Here is a 16,062-nt window from a genome sequence, read left to right on the forward strand (position 1 = left end):
GCCGGGGAATTATGACGTGCATCAATCAGCCATCAATCAGTCACGTACCATCGATGCATTGGCATTCATTCATTCAGTCGATCGATCGTTCGATGGAGTGGAGTGGAGGTGCCACCAATTGGATTCTTTCATCAGGTGTGCCTGTGCCCCTGAACACACACGGCTGACGCAGACACTGAGGCAGCCCCCAGGCTTGAGTCTTGATTATTGAGTGGCTGGCTGGCTGGCTGGCTGGCTGGCTGACTGGCTATTTGGCTGTTCGTTCCCACAGCAGCAACAGCAGCAACAGCAGCAAAAACACTTCGATCAATGTCAGTGGACGACTGAAGAGAGAAACCCACCGGCGCTGACGCTGGCGCTGCAGCAGCCGCTCAAAAAGTGTTGAAAGATCCGATGGAAAATCTGCATAAATCAATTTCCAAGACACAAATTGAAATCACGAAACGATGTACGAGACACCGAGTATGCTCCAAAAACAGGAATCGATAAGCAAGATCCCCAGCCTCCAGCCTCCAGCCTCCGGCTAATGGATTCACTCTCCACTCTCCACTCTTCAAGTGTTCAAGTTATTTTCCTTTATTTCAAAGCGTTTCAACGAGGTCTGCCATTTTGCTTAGAAGCACTCATCGATGGACGGCAGCCATCCGCTGCAGTAGTGCCAGACGGCCCAGGCGCCCCATCCCTGCTGGGAGAGGACCTTCTGGGCGCAACGCACGGAGTTGGTGATGTCGTCGGTCAGCAGGGCATTGCAGCTCAGGCCGCACTCGTTGTAGGAGAAGCGTCCGTCGGCCTGGCACCAGTACAGATCGTTGATCTGGAAGATTCCGTAGTCGTTGGAGCCATCGGAATTGGCGGGTCCCACCACCCAGGTGCGGTAGTCGCTCTCGTGCTGGGCAATGCAGGTCCACTTGTCCAGCTGGTCACGGGGCACGCCCAGGTTGGACATCTCCCTGGCCAGGGAGCAGCGGTCCAGAGTGCGTCCGGACAGGGCGGGAGCGGCGGCACAGGCCAGGATCACCAGAGCAAAGAAAGCCTTCATGTTGCAGATTGTCGTCTAAACGAAAACTATTTGACTTTCCTCTGGTTCTGTGCGCAGTATTTATGGAAAAAGTCTACCCCGCGGGGGTCTATCCTATCTATCGGATTGCTGTTGAGTTCCAAGTGCCCAAGGAGATTCGGATCTCGAGGGGATTCGTGTCTGTGGTCTTTTAATTAAAAAAAATCCATTTAAATATTTAAGCACATGGGTCAAGTAACAAAAGCAAAAGAACTTCACTTTTGTCTTATCAAAAGACAAGAACGTGCGACACATGAGGCGTACGAGTGGTCGCTCGTTGAAGAGGTCTATGCCCCACCGAATGTGGCATAGTTTTAGGCTTGAGGTACAGAACTCTGGCTGCCAGAGCTTTCAGCAGATAACGCTCGTACGTATGAGTATATACATATGTATGTATGTACATTGTACACCTTGAAAACCATTTGCTAATCTTGATTTCGTCATTGTTTCGTCGCTGAAGTTCATTGAAATCCGCAAGGAGAAAGGCAGAGGCAGAGACAGAGGCTGAGGCAAAGGTAGGCAGAGAGACCTCGACGACGCGCCCTCAAAGACTGATTAGCATAATTGTTGTTATATCAACAATGACGATGGAATGGATGTTGGTTTTTCTTTGAGATCTGCTGCTTAGAAAGGGCTCATTGTACTCCCGAGAGAGTCATTGGATATGGCCCCCAAAAAGGTACAGAATGGGGATGGAGATGGAGCCACCGCCCAAGAGCACTACTTGGCCAAGAGCTGGTGCTGCTGCTGCCGCTGCCACTGCCACTGGTGATGGTGATCCATATGATTGATAGCCCCATTCGGATGATCGGATGGGTCGGATGGGTTGGATGGGTTGGATAGGGGCTAATAGCTGCAGTCAAGTGGAGCTGTTTTGGCCATTAAAAAACCTCAACGATGAGACTCCACTCCATACTCCACACTCCACACAGTCGGACATTAAACTTGGGATCCCGTGCAAAAGATGGCAGATGGGAGTTCGTTTTGAAAGAAATACCTCGCAATTTCCAGACTCGGAATCGCTGGGATGCCGCACAATGAATAACTATGAATAATTTCCATCGACATGCAACAGCCGACGCCACACGGGTTGCGTGAACAGAGACAAAGCTCCACAGAAGACAATGCCATCAGAGCCACAATCGCACTCTTATTATAGATAAATATTTCGAATAGCTTGTGGATGGATGAAGGCCCAGCCCAGCCCAGTCCAGTCCAGCCCAGCCCAGGCAAGGCCCCCCACAGTACGCACAGTACCTAAGATTGGGGCTACCTGTAGATCGAGTGGAACGCGCCGCCTGCCTTATCGAGCGAATGCCCCAAGTGCTTCCGCACTTTTAAGATTGAATTTTTTGTATAATTTGTATTTTATGATTTGTAGAATTGATTGAGTGGGCGAATAGAATATCTGCATGAACAAAGCGATAAGACAGGGGGGCCTACGACACCATTTCAGAGGGAGATTTACCCTAGAATACGAGTATGATAGAGATGGGCTCATATTACAACATTAGCTCTAACAACAGAGCTCTTAGAACGACGTGCTTTCTCCCCGGAAAATGCCAATATTTGAACTTGTAATTACTGGCAAACACTCGCCGAATGAATTGCTTGCTTAGATATTGACTCAACTGCAGAGCAGTAGGTGTTCTAGTCCCCTGGCTATAAATACTCCCCCGCAAGGGAAGGTTTCACTTCACTTTTGATCAGAATGAGAACTTTTCTAGTGATCGGCGCCTTGGTGGTGGCCTGCCTTGCATCTGCCTCCCATGCGGCACGCACCATGGACCGCTGCACCCTGGCCAGGGAGATGTCCAATTTGGGGGTGCCACGGGATCAGCTGGCCCGCTGGGCCTGCATTGCCCAGCACGAGAGCGACTACCGCACCTGGGTGGTGGGTCCTGCCAATTCCGATGGCTCCAACGACTACGGGATCTTCCAGATCAACAACTACTACTGGTGCGCTCCTCCCAGCGGTCGCTTCTCCTACAACGAGTGCGGCCTCAGCTGCAACTCCCTGTTGACCGATGACATCACCAAGTCCGTGAGATGTGCCCAGAAGGTGCTCTCCCAGCAGGGATGGTCCGCCTGGTCCACCTGGAAGTACTGCAGCGGGTCCCTGCCATCAATCAATAATTGCTTCTGAGAATCGTAATCTTTTCATATTTTGCTCGTAGTCCAATAAAGGAATTACCACAGACTCTTGATATCGTGAATCACCTGATTTCTACACACCAGTATATCTGTTCATGTGATTGCTTATCGCATAGGTTGCGATACGTCCTGGAAAGGGCACACAATGTTATTATTTCTTCTGCGTATAAATACTCCCCGACTGTAGAACCAATCCTCAGTTGAAACAAGCAACCACAACCATTCCTACAATGAAAACTTTTCTAGTGATCTGTTTCCTGGCTCTGGCCGGACTCGCACCTGCCATCCTGGCCCGCACCATGGATCGCTGCCTCTTGGCCCAAGAGATGTTCAGGTTGGGCGTTCCAAAGGATCAGCTGGCCCGCTGGGCCTGCATCGCCGACCACGAGAGCTCCTACCGCACCGATGTGGTGGGGCCACCCAACTCGGACGGCTACCAGGCCTACGGAATCTTCCAGATCAACGACTACTACTGGTGCGCTCCCCCCAGCGGTCGCTTCTCCCACAACCAGTGCGACATGAGCTGCAATGCCCTCCTCTCCAACACCATCACCGAATCCGTGAGATGCGCCCAAAAGGTGCTCGCCATGCAGGGATGGGGCGCCTGGGCCGTGTGGCACTACTGCAGTGGCAATCTGCCCTCAATCGACGACTGCTTCCCAGCTTACTAATATACATACATATATTATAAACCCTTTTTGTAAATCCTCTCACAATGTAATAAAGAATTCTCTTCAAGTGGGACTTGTGCTCTTTTCTTGTCTTCTGGAGGAAACACCATTGGCAAATCTGTTGCTTCCGGAAAAGCAGAAACTGAAAGTCTTTTTGGCTACAAAGTTATTGCTTTTCTCATTGTACCTCGTCTCGCACCTCGGGTGCGAATTGAGTCACAGCCACTATCGTATCTCGTGATCATCAGTCGATCTCTAGCCAGTGCTCTCTTAGTCATTCCTTCTGTCCCTCTGTCCTTCTTCAAGCCCTCTCTCGGCAAAAACAACAATGCTGCGAGACACTGAGCGCCGGCTGAGGCGTCGCACAGTGGGACCTGCGGGCTTTTCAGCTTGTTGAGGTCCGAAATGTTTCCTTCTGGGAAACGTTCACTTTCACTACAAAATAAATATATACCCCTTTACTCATTTTAAGTTTTGGGTATAATAATATATTCGTCCGAGGGAAACATCGGGGTAGTTTTTCTAAAAGTTAAGTCAAGGTTGGAAAATAGCCCAAAAATTAGGTGTTTTGCAACAGACCAGTTTTCTTTGCTGAATATTGATAACAGTGAGTACACCTAATAAGAGAGACTAAAAAGATAAATACCATATAGTATAATCTACTTTCGATTCTACCTTAAAGATGCAGTTTGTGGATCCAAATTGAGTGAGCAGCTGCTCGCCGAAAAAACGTTCAACTGTGAATGCTCTCGCATCTCCTAGACTACAAATTCTCTACCAGATGAGTGTATTCATGGGTAACTGTTGCCACCTTTTCTTCGGCTGTGGTGCCACTGTGCGGCGCTCCCAGCAAATACGGAACTTGTCGTGTAAAGCATGGAAGTAACGGAACGGACATTATTCTATTTGTTTCAGTTTCTTGCTAGACGTTTTCTTACCCTACATTTTGCAATCTCCGACATATACTTAGGATTTATCCAATACACATATTTCTGTGATGTTTTTACACATTTTTCTGAGAAAATTACAATAACAAAGGCATGTATATGGTGTGCATCGCGATGTGCTTTTGTTGATTTCTTATCCCCCTCGATGATTAGATATCATAGGGACTGCACATATTTGTCCAGTGATTCCAAGAAAATATCTGCCCATATATAATCTTCTTGGTTCTTTTCATCCACGTTGAGTATAAATACTCCCTGACTTGGATCGTCAGTCAATCAGTTTACAAGTCGAACAATAAACGTTTCTAAAATGAGAGCTTCGCTACTGATCTGTGCCCTGATTGTGGCCTGCCTTGCTCCTGGCATCCTGGCCACCCGCACCATGGATCGCTGCTCCTTGGCCCGAGAGATGGCCAACCATCGTGTTCCCCGGGATCAGCTGGCCCGCTGGGCCTGCATCGCCGACAATCAGAGCAACTTCCACACCGACGCGGTGAGCCCCACGAATGATAAGGGCTTCCGGAATTACGGGATCTTCCAGATCAGCAATGAGTATTGGTGCTATTCGAAGGATCAGGCTGCCAGGGAGGTCGAGTGCAAGGTGAAGTGTGAGGCCTTCTTGGAAGATGACATTACCCACTCCGTGCTCTGTGCCAAGAAGATCCTGGAGAAGCAGGGCTGGTCCGCTTGGCCAGGGTGCACTGGCTCGCTGCCATCGATCGACAACTGTTTCTAATGTCCCAAATGTTTCAAATATCGTGCATGCATATACTTATGTAAAATAATTATATAAATCCTCGAGGATTGAACAACCAATAAAGATTTCTCTTAATGAGGGACTCGTGCTCTTTTCGGGGAGGGTGAGGGGGGACCATTGCAAAACTGTCGCAGAAAATCAGCGCTGAGAGAGCCTCCTTTTTGGCTGTAAAAAGTGAAATTTTATATATACATAATGGCCCACACATAACAGTGTCATTATGACAGTTGGACCGGGCTAAAAGCGAATGAAATCTATTAGACATTATGGCCAACAGCCAGCAGACAGCCAGAGCCTCAATCGCGGCACTCGATCGCGGGGCTGTGGCTGTGGCTGTGGCTGTGACTGAAAAAACAAGTTAATTTAATTTCCAAGCATAAAACAAATTACGTATGAAGAAAACTGGACGCCCGTTATCGAGGGGGTTTATCATGGATGGTCCCCTAAGTGGAAAACTTTTAATGTCTGCCATCGCAAGTGGCAACGGACTTTAGTTGGCAATTGAAAACAATTTCAATTCAGAGATACTCGTACATACTCGCACATAGCAGATACAGGCAGATATGTACATGGATGTAGGGTATCCATGGGATTGCCTTTTGGGGCTAATCGTTGGAGATCAACTTTGCCATTTTGAGCAGCGGTTTGGGCCTTGTCTTAAAGCGGGCAAAATCAGGTACGAGTACGGGTACGGGTGCGAGTACGAGTACGAGCCTAATGTATCAATTTGTAGCGCTATTCTCAAGGGTGTCCGCAGGCGGGTTGAACGACATTCTTTGGACTGTTCGCTGTTCGCTGATCGCTGAACGCTGATCGCTGATTGATTGACTGATGATGGATGTGCTGAATCCACTTTAATCCTATCCGCCACATGGCCCCCAGATTCTCTTCTCGTCTCATCTCATCTCGCTGTGGCTCTCTGGCAGGCAGGCAGGCAGCCAGAAAACTTTCCCGCAATCCACAGTCAGCAGTCCGCAATCGCGGTGTTCTCTTCCAAAAGCCATAAAAAAGAAGGAGGAAATTTAAGTGGAAAATGGTAAAAGTTTCTCTTCGTTTCGTTGAGCCGACACCTTGCCAAATTGTGTGTTCCATGTTCCATTCAGCCATTCAGCCCCGCTGCGATGATGTGTTGCACAAGACCATCATCGGATGTGGTGTGGCATGCCACCAGCTGCCACCAGATGCCAGGTGATGCCAGAGATTAAGTCACCGCCTGACAAAAAGTTCTCATGGCAGTTCCATTTCTTTAGCCCCATTTGCATTCGCATTTCGCACTCGAAAGATAAGACTATTAGGAGAATTTAGCAACCAACAAAGCAAACGCTCAGCCCGAAGCCCTAAGCCCGAAGCCCGAAGCCCGAAAGAAATGTGGCCACTTTTCAGGTGCTGCTGTCAGAGATCTCTCCATGGAGATTTCCTCTGAATTTTCCCAAGGCTGTCAGAGCTCCCTTGAGCTATGCTCCGAGATCGGATCGCATCGCATCGCATCACGTCGCCCATCCCCGACTTTTGTCATCTTCTTTTTGATTGTCGACTGTCATGCTTGACGGCCTCGCGCTTGACTCTAAATTAAAATACGTTTCTTCGTCGCTTTTTTCGTTTTTACGTTTTTTGGGAAAGACGCTTTTCCAACGCTCATTATAGTGTTTTCACTGGGGATTTGCTTGCTACAGATTGAGCACTGGAGGGCCCCGGGGTTATATTTCAAGAGAGAAATATAGCCACAGCTCCAGCAGCTGTCAAATATAATAATTAAGGTTTAAGGTTGTTGAAACAATATCACAGCGCGGGGTCTCTGGTCTGCTCTGGCCTGCTCTGGCCTGCTCTGGCCTGGTCTCTGGAGCTTGCCATTTGACACAGTTGCGTTTTTGGTGGCTTTTTTGGAGGAGGGGAGGAAGGGGAGGAGTGACGAGGGACGAGGAAGAAATGTCTATAATTTGTGAGTCGAATTTGTGGGGCAGAGTGGTACTGGTACTGGCATTCGGGTAATTGATGCCGAAAGAAAAGGCCAAGCCACGGGTGGCTCTGTGTCATGGCCGCTGAAGATCATGTCAATGTAACCGGGTGGAAAAAGCAGTAATACAATATTCATTCCCTAGGGATTGTAATGCCTGAGCATCAGGGAGAACAGAACAACAAAGACAGAGACAAAGACAGAGACTCACCCACCGCGTAACCAGATCCTTCAGCGGAGATCTTTCTCCGCAGAACTTTCGTAGCGGATCCACTCAAGCGACCCCTCCACACGCCGCTGATTCTGGAACCATACTGCCGTTCAGACTTTGACTTTTCATTCGAGGGTTTAGACAGCCGACCCTCCCGTCCGCGGTGGAACGCGTGTCTATTGATAAAAGTAAACCCCCTTTCGCTATCAGCTATCACACCTATGCGATTCGTTCAATTTGTGTGTGGCATCAGATCAGATCAGCCCCGTTCCGTGTGTGTCCGTGTCCGTGTGCATATTCCAAGTGGAAAAGAACCAGAAAATACTCGAAAGATTCGCTTCGAGGAGTGGCTCGCTTCGTTTTTTTTGTGATAATTTAATTATGCGACCCTTTAATCTGGAATCTAAATCACAAGAATAGCTAGAACCGATTAATGTGGCAAATGAATGGAGAGGCACTTGCTGCGAGTCATTCTTTTTTTGTTCTTCCAGAACTTTTCTTGAGTTTTCGATCTGTCAATCTGTTTCCCTTAGGATCGTTTCCTGCTAATCGTTTCTCTTACGAAATAGAGATCGTGTCATGTGATGTGATGTCTGAGGAACTTCCACCTAACAAAACATCAGATCTACCGCTTCAGAACCTTTTCTTGGGCTCTCCATTCTGCAGTAACCTCTTTCCCATCCGACCAGCCAACCATCAGCCTATTCCCTATTCGTCCCCCTCCTCCTCCAGCTGCCTGTCATCTACTCCTCCTCCTTGGAAACCAATTAGATCTGCCACAAACCAAGTGTAAACCCGAACCTATGGCCCCTCATTCTGTCCCTCTCATTGCGGTAAGTGTGGTTCCAACGCTACATTGTTACGACCACGACTACGAGTACGAGTACGAGTACAAGTATCTCTGGACCATCATAACTTTACGGTAGAGCGACTTCCACTGCCATCATTCCATTTCCATCCAATTGTCTTTGGGTCTGACCCACGCAATGTCGCAGCCAGAGGGCGCCGAACCCCAACCCCGACGCCCGAAGACAATTACTTATGCATTTCCACTTGTGGTGCTGTAGTTGGTGCTGGAGCTGGAGCTGGAGTTGTGCTAATGTCTTCAGATTATAGGAAACACTCGAGAGGGGCATCAGGCAGGCACTTTGGTTGGACACAGGCAGGGGTCTTCGTCTACCATCTCCTCTTTCCTCTTTCCCTGGAATGGTGTAATTTTCCGGTCTTTGGTTTCCTGCTTTGTTTTAGGCCTCCCCCCCTGCCCCACGTTCTCGATCTCTCTCTCCCCAGCCGATCGATGCGTGCCTCCCGAAGAGGGTCTTGCGTTTCCACTTCCTTTGAACAGAGCTCCACAGTTCCCGTTCCCGTTGCCTTTGCCGTTCTAAGATGTGGAGCTGGAGCCCACTTTATGTACATTTATCACCAGCCTGAGCGACGGCGGCGGTCACTTGTGTAATTTATTGCCCCCCGCCCTGCCGATGGCCGCCACATTAAGAATTCATTGACCGGTCCAACGTCAACGAACGGCCCATGGGCCAGGCCATGCCACGCCATGCCATGCCAAGTCTCGAACGACTAGAAGGGAAGCTGCGATCGATTCTTTCTTGGCCTTTCTTTCTTCTCATTTCTCCCATTTCTTCCATTTAGAAAGTGTCTGCAGACAGACGGACACTGGGAGCAGGCGAGCACACGCTCGGAGCCACACAACAGCCAGAACAAACATCAGTTTACAATCATAGTTTATTGAATGGGAATGCAACAGATCGGCAGGGGAAACAGACTGCTTCTTAGAAGCACTCATCGATGGATGGCAGCCATCCGCTGCAGTAGTGCCAGGTGGACCAGGCGGACCATCCCTGCTGGGAGAGGACCTTCTGGGCGCAACGCACGGAGTGCTCGATGTTGTCGGTCAACAGGGCATTGCAGCTCAGGCCGCACTCGTTGTAGGAGAAGCGACCGGTGGGGGGAGCGCACCAGTAGTAGTCGTTGATCTGGAAGATGCCGTAGTCGTTGGAGCCGTTGTAGTTCTCGGGTCCGACCACTCCGGTGCGGTAGGAGGACTCGTGCTCGGCAATGCAGGTCCAGCGGGCCAGCTGATCGCGGGGGACGCCCAGGTCGGACATCTCGCGGGCCAAGGAGCAACGGTCCATGGTGCGACCGAAAGCGGGAGCGGCCAGAGCCAGGGCAACCAGAACGATGAAAGCCTTCATGTTGAGAATTTACAGAAGAAACTGATGTCGAATGGCACGAAGGTTTGCGCTTTTATAGGGCGAAATATCTCCCTGAAGTGTTATCTGAAGTAGTTCCTTCGATAGGCAGGAGGGCCTATCTGCAAGAGTGTATGTGAATCTCAGAGAAAAATCCCCCGAAAACTTTGAAGCCGCTTTTGATTAGTGACTAGTGAGTGATTGCTGAAGATAAAGTATAGTATTGTGGCAGACAGCACGTGTGTAATGGGATACAGTAGTACTAATCAATCTCTCTTGGTTGAAGTGCTTTTAGATATTCGTGGTATGTATATTTCTTATTTCATTCATCGATCATTTGGTCGCAGTCTTTTTTTTTAGTTTTATTTTTTGGAGGACTGAAGACTCTTCAGAAATGAGCCTTGGATTTCAGGCTGTTCTTCTGTTCGGAATGAATCTAGTCATGCAGCTGTCATTTACAGATCTCTTGGCCCTCGTAAATATCGAATAAAAAGATCCTTGAGCAGCAGGCCTACTCTGAAACTGTTGCTCTGTTTGATTTGGAATCAAAGACTTTTGAGAGGAGAATTAAGGTTTTCCATTTGGCTTCCTCTCGCCAGACATAGGGAAGCAGGATAAAATTCTCTTTGATTTAAATATGAATGTACTTGAAATATTCTAAATATTTAAATCTATAAAAATATTTAATTTAAATAGATTTCAATCAAAGATTTTCGTATGGATGTGAAAATGTAAGTGGAAAACTTTTCTATTTACAATTTCCACACTCGAAGCAGATCTATTGGCATACATTTTTAAATCTAAATTTAGGTATTAGAATTATTATATTACAGTGCCTTTTTCCTCTGGGTGCAATGACGGTCCCCCCGTTAATGCTCCCAATCGACAAATAATACCATTTCGTGTCCACAAGGTGGACATTTTCAAGGAGGCCTTTAGCTTTGAGCAATTTCTATAATCGATTTGACATTTTTTCACGGGCATAATCTTGTCTGCGATCCAAGACGGAAGTTGCTTTGAGTTTTTATGAATTTAAATGAATTCTGCGCTGACAAAAGCCAAAGCCACCCGACCAACTGGTGCTCAGGCCTCGAACACCAGCCCCCCCCACCGCTCGATGGAATTATAATGAATATGTCTTTGGATCTGGGTTGGGCAATTACTTGACTTTGACCCCCGCTGTCATTTGTCCGTCAGACGAAGCATCGATGTCACTTTCTACTGGAGAAAACCCAAATTAGATTTATTTATGCTTTTCTTTTGGCAAAAATTTCTAGTTTGGCTCTTCTTTTTATGGCGGCACTATCAGCCATCAACTAGATTAGCGGGCCCCCATGAATATGCATCGTTCTATACGTATTCATGTGATTAGAAAGTGAAACCATCAACCCCATCAATATGAATCAAGAGGAACAGCCATCGGATTCAGAGACTCCAAAGAGAAACTTCTTCTATTCAAAAGTGTCACAGAATTCAACAGATATTCGTTTTTTGCAATCATTTTATTCAGGGGTCGAAATCAGAGCTTAGAAGCAGTCGTTGATGGAGGGCAGGGAGCCGTCGCAGTACTTCCAGGTGGACCAGGCGGACCATCCCTGCTGGGAGAGGACCTTCTGGGCGCAACGCACGGAGTTGGTGATGTCGTCGGTCAACAGGTTGTTGCAGCTCAGGCCGCACTCGTTGTAGGAGAAGCGACCGCTGGGGGGAGCGCACCAGTAGTAGTCGTTGATCTGGAAGATGCCGTAGTCGTTGGAGCCGTTGTAGTTCTCGGGTCCGACCACTCCGGTGCGGTAGGAGCTCTCGTGCTCGGCAATGCAGGTCCAGCGGGCCAGCTGATCGCGGGGGACGCCCAGGTCGGACATCTCGCGGGCCAAGGAGCAACGGTCCATAGTGCGACCGAAAGCGGGAGCGGCCAGAGCCAGGGCAACCAGAACGATGAAAGCCTTCATTTTGTTTTGTTGGTTCGGAATACGGTAGTAAACTGATGATGAGGTCCTCGCAATTGGCGTTTTTATAGCACTTTTCCCAGGGCTGTCGCCTTATCTAGCCACTCGAGGAGGAGGGCCGTGACGGTAGGGCGATAAGGCACATTGGGGCTGCCGTCAATTGGTCTGCGGCTGCGATATGACCGTTGCCGAAACGCGATTGATCAATCAGTTTTAATCTGAAATGTTTGTTTACAAATATCGAACCACTGACGTTGGCCGTTCGGTAATTGGCTTCGATCGCATCTCCGATTCGAGAACCGTTTGAAAGTAGAAGAACTTTTCTTGGCCATTATTCTAACAGTGGTTTGCTTTTTCCGAAAGTTCGAACGATAATTAGTGGATTCTTGAGGGGGAAATGATGCTTTGCCTAATTGGCCTGGGCCTCCAAGGGGACACCACTTTGAGAGCGACCCCATGCCTCATGCCTCATGCCTCATGCATAGGCAATGAGGTCTGGTCTGGTCTGCTCTTGTGTGTTGGTCTATTGGAGATTCTCTTCTCTTCTTGGAGAATCAACTGTTAGATGACACACTTTTGGGGATGACTGTGAAGTCGGTGGAGTGGAGTCGTCGATAAATCAGCGAAACAAAAAGTAAAAGTGAGAAACATTCTTTCTTCGCCTTCAAAAGAATCGGCCACTCATTGGCGATGAGAAGGCTCTCCTCGAATGTTCACAAATTATCATTAATATCGTGAATTCATCTTTAATTCATGGGGGGCTCAAAGAGGGTCACGCTTCAAAGGCCTCAACTTGAAACTTGAAAACAACTTTGTCTAATAGCTATTCCATCTTTCATCGGGCGTCTTCCATCTCCCATCTCCCCATCTCCAGTCTCCAATCTTCATCTCTCGACTGCTTTTACAGTAGCCTTTTGTCATTTGTCTTTGCTGTTAACCGCACGCCACATGCGAAAGGTTAACAACTTTCTTGGCAGAGTCGTAGTGTCGTAGTCGGGGAGATACATATAGATACATCCCAAAAAGAAGCACTCCGCCTCACCTGTGTGGAAATCTGTGGTCGAACCCCTCCTCGGGGTCTTTTCGAATGGCGGGCCAGGCCGCATGCCTCAGGCCTCAGGCCCCGGGAATACCGCTACCCAGCAATGCACAGTCCCGTCCCGTCCCGTCCGACTGTTTGTCTGAACGCCTCCTCAAAAGTCTTACACTCGAATGGGGTTAATGTAACAACAGCTGAGGCTCTCTGTCGTTTGCATACTTGTGGTTGTATCGTTAGTCAGAGTCAGAGTTACAGCTGGAGTTGGCGTTAGAGTCTACCTCCTCCGCCCAATCCATCCATTGGGAAAGCAATGTGCAGCACAGCTCTTGGCTCTCCGCTCTTGCCTCTTGGCGCTTTGTGATGATGTTCATGTTGATGTTGATGTGGAAGTTGATGATGTGTGGTAGCCTTGGGGGCTCGTTGTCGAGTCAGTGGTTTTACGATCGAACGCATGCCCGTTACAAGCCATAGCCCAAACAGAGGAGTTCTTCTTCCACCAAAGGTCTCACTCAAGTACTCAAAAGTGGAGCCCGAGTTGGACCTAAAGTCGGAAGCAGAGCTGCGCCGCTCGTGTACTCCGTGCCACATCTGCCCACTGCAGCGGCAGTAATTGCCCAGCGGAGACGGAGGGGATGCTAACAAGGTTAATGGCTTGAAGAGCAAACGTTTAACTTAACAAAAAATTAATACCTTGTGCCCCAAAAACCCCCGACAAAGATGAGGCTAATCTTGGCCCCTGATGCTTTTTCTTTAGCTGTCGCGACATTTGGAGGATCGCACGATTAAGGGCCCCACTTGAGTGGCGATAGTGTGATTAATTTTACTAGACGCCTCTTTAGCTTCAAGTTCCGATAGGACCACACTCGAGATAGTACTCCACAAATGGCGCAAATCGAGATAATTGCGGACTATAAAAGCACACGACACTCTCCATTTCGACATCAGTTTCCAATAATTGAAATCATCATGAAGGCTTTCATCGTTCTGGTTGCCCTGGCTCTGGCCGCTCCCGCTTTCGGTCGCACCATGGACCGTTGCTCCTTGGCTCGCGAGATGTCCGACCTGGGCGTCCCCCGCGATCAGCTGGCCCGCTGGACCTGCATTGCCGAGCACGAGTCCTCCTACCGCACCGGAGTGGTCGGACCCGAGAACTACAACGGCTCCAACGACTACGGCATCTTCCAGATCAACGACTACTACTGGTGCGCTCCCCCCAGCGGTCGCTTCTCCTACAACGAGTGCGGCCTGAGCTGCAATGCCCTGTTGACCGACAACATCGAGCACTCCGTGCGTTGCGCCCAGAAGGTCCTCTCCCAGCAGGGATGGTCCGCCTGGTCCACCTGGAAGTACTGCGACGGCTCCCTGCCCTCCATCAACGACTGCTTCTAAGCTCCGGCTTTTGATTCGAAATAAATACAATGTTTGACAGATAATTTGCGTTGTTTTGTGGCCACACTTTCTCCCACCATGCCATCGAAATCTCTCGATTACAGTGAAAATAATAACAACCCTGGGCACTGAGATGCCAATCGACTAATAATCGCATATCGTGTGCACAATTTCGGGGAGGCCCTGGGCGCCGAATCCCATTTTGTATAATCGATTTGACATTATTTTGTCTTCAGAGGAGGCTTGGACGTCGGACATCGGACGTTTGACGGTGTCTTGTGGCTGATTCAAGACGGATGTTTTCATAATTCTCTTGACGTTTTTTATGTTTCTTATTTTATTTATTTAAATATAGACTCATTGACGAGTTCTGCGCTCAAGAGGCACCTGTTTGACTGGTTCAGGCCTCCGTTTCGACCAGGTCCCAGCCTCAATGGATGCTCAATGGAGTTATAATGAATATGTCTTTGGGTTTGGGTTTGGATTTGGGTTTGGGTTTGCGTTTGGTGGTTACCATTTGGCGTTTAACCCGCGCTGTCACTTGTGGCTTTAACTCGTGGGGCGGCCTTACTTTCTATCGGAGAAAAGACGCAGAAAGGCAGCCGAATTCATTTGATGGGTGTTTTGTCTTGCAAAAGTTTCTAAATTCGCGCTTCGCATATTTATGGCCATAAGATAGGGCGACAGTATCTATTAGATTAGAGAATCCATATTCTATTCATTGGATTAGAAAGTGATTTGGCCAGAGAAAAGGCTCGCCACCAAACGAATCAATCCAATCAATCAATAATTGCAGCCACAGAAAAAGAGAAACTTCTCTGAAGATTCAGGAATAGCAATGGAGGAGACATCATACATATTCGTTTTATGCAATCATTTTATTCAGGGGTCGAAATCAGAGCTTAGAAGCAGTCGTTGATGGAGGGCAGGGAGCCGTCGCAGTACTTCCAGGTGGACCAGGCGGACCATCCCTGCTGGGAGAGGACCTTCTGGGCGCAACGCACGGAGTTGGTGATGTCGTCGGTCAACAGGTTGTTGCAGCTCAGGCCGCACTCGTTGTAGGAGAAGCGACCGCTGGGGGGAGCGCACCAGTAGTAGTCGTTGATCTGGAAGATGCCGTAGTCGTTGGAGCCGTTGTAGTTCTCGGGTCCGACCACTCCGGTGCGGTAGGAGGACTCGTGCTCGGCAATGCAGGTCCAGCGGGCCAGCTGATCGCGGGGGACGCCCAGGTCGGACATCTCGCGGGCCAGGGAGCAACGGTCCATGGTGCGACCGAAAGCGGGAGCGGCCAGAGCCAGGGCAACCAGAACGATGAAAGCCTTCATGATGATTTCAATTATTGGAAACTGATGTCGAATGGTGGCGGGGATCGAGCTTTTATAGCCGGAGGGCCGGAGTACTATCTGCCCGAGCCCGAGGAGGGTTATCTTTGAGTAGTTCCGTGGATATCTGATGGGCATATGGCATTATGCGGCGGGGTAATCTTGACTCTTCGCAAAAGATTCGAGTGTGCAAATCGGACCATATTGATAATTTCATTGATAATTTCGATAATATGAATGGCGGAGTGGGAGCTTTACCGAAATTCGATTGTGAATCCCCTGGCGGTGGATCTGACGCAGGTCCGCCGCCACTCCGCATTCACCTGTTCTGAATGTGGATGCAAATGTCTACAATGTTGGGGTTGACTGTTTGTCCGAGCAATTGGCCTCTGATCTCTCAATTTGGGA

The 16,062-nt window shown here is 48.8% G+C and overlaps 9 protein-coding genes across 12 annotated transcripts in view; 4 read left to right on the plus strand and 5 right to left on the minus strand.

Moving 5' to 3' along the window:
• Nucleotides 1-16,062, minus strand: part of mwh (multiple wing hairs) — a 34,181-nt gene that overhangs the window by 4,048 nt on the left and 14,071 nt on the right. Inside the window, exon 1 of one of the 4 annotated variants that reach the window (XM_001352430.4) lies at nt 7,752-7,854. The exons of 2 other annotated variants lie outside the window; for them this stretch is intronic. The gene's annotated coding sequence lies outside the window, so the exon portion shown is untranslated. Of the gene's footprint in view, nt 1-7,751; nt 7,855-16,062 lie in introns of those variants that run through there. One more of the 4 variants, XM_033381564.1, reaches the window with a different exon arrangement.
• LysS (Lysozyme S) lies at nt 553-1,082 on the minus strand. The gene has a single exon (XM_001352431.4). The coding sequence runs from the start codon at nt 1,037-1,039 to the stop codon at nt 614-616; it is 426 nt and encodes a 141-aa protein (XP_001352467.1). The 5' UTR covers nt 1,040-1,082; the 3' UTR covers nt 553-613.
• On the plus strand, nt 2,730-3,273 carry LOC6899946 (lysozyme E-like). Its single transcript, XM_002135278.3, has one exon. The coding sequence runs from the start codon at nt 2,769-2,771 to the stop codon at nt 3,201-3,203; it is 435 nt and encodes a 144-aa protein (XP_002135314.1). The 5' UTR covers nt 2,730-2,768; the 3' UTR covers nt 3,204-3,273.
• On the plus strand, nt 3,396-3,955 carry LOC6899947 (lysozyme B-like). The gene has a single exon (XM_002135279.3). The coding sequence runs from the start codon at nt 3,442-3,444 to the stop codon at nt 3,880-3,882; it is 441 nt and encodes a 146-aa protein (XP_002135315.1). The 5' UTR covers nt 3,396-3,441; the 3' UTR covers nt 3,883-3,955.
• Nucleotides 5,096-5,668, plus strand: LOC6899948 (lysozyme P-like). Its single transcript, XM_002135280.3, has one exon. The coding sequence runs from the start codon at nt 5,140-5,142 to the stop codon at nt 5,563-5,565; it is 426 nt and encodes a 141-aa protein (XP_002135316.2). The 5' UTR covers nt 5,096-5,139; the 3' UTR covers nt 5,566-5,668.
• LOC6899949 (lysozyme B) lies at nt 9,516-11,961 on the minus strand. Its single transcript, XM_002135281.3, has 2 exons — nt 11,902-11,961; nt 9,516-9,955 (listed from the first exon to the last, which is right to left on the minus strand). Exons 1-2 carry the CDS (start codon nt 11,905-11,907, stop codon nt 9,539-9,541), a joined length of 423 nt encoding a protein of 140 aa, XP_002135317.2. The 5' UTR covers nt 11,908-11,961; the 3' UTR covers nt 9,516-9,538.
• Nucleotides 11,442-15,697, minus strand: LOC6899950 (lysozyme D-like). Its single transcript, XM_002135282.3, has 2 exons — nt 15,652-15,697; nt 11,442-11,901 (listed from the first exon to the last, which is right to left on the minus strand). The coding sequence occupies exons 1-2, from the start codon at nt 15,655-15,657 to the stop codon at nt 11,485-11,487; spliced, it is 423 nt and encodes a 140-aa protein (XP_002135318.2). The 5' UTR covers nt 15,658-15,697; the 3' UTR covers nt 11,442-11,484.
• Nucleotides 13,886-14,376, plus strand: LOC6899951 (lysozyme D-like). The gene has a single exon (XM_002135283.3). The coding sequence runs from the start codon at nt 13,910-13,912 to the stop codon at nt 14,330-14,332; it is 423 nt and encodes a 140-aa protein (XP_002135319.3). The 5' UTR covers nt 13,886-13,909; the 3' UTR covers nt 14,333-14,376.
• LOC6899952 (lysozyme D-like) lies at nt 15,192-15,693 on the minus strand. The gene has a single exon (XM_002135284.3). The coding sequence runs from the start codon at nt 15,655-15,657 to the stop codon at nt 15,235-15,237; it is 423 nt and encodes a 140-aa protein (XP_002135320.3). The 5' UTR covers nt 15,658-15,693; the 3' UTR covers nt 15,192-15,234.

The sequence above is a fragment of the Drosophila pseudoobscura genome, chromosome X (assembly GCF_009870125.1).
Source record: "Drosophila pseudoobscura strain MV-25-SWS-2005 chromosome X, UCI_Dpse_MV25, whole genome shotgun sequence".
In the NCBI taxonomy this organism is placed as follows: Eukaryota; Metazoa; Arthropoda; class Insecta; order Diptera; family Drosophilidae; genus Drosophila; species Drosophila pseudoobscura.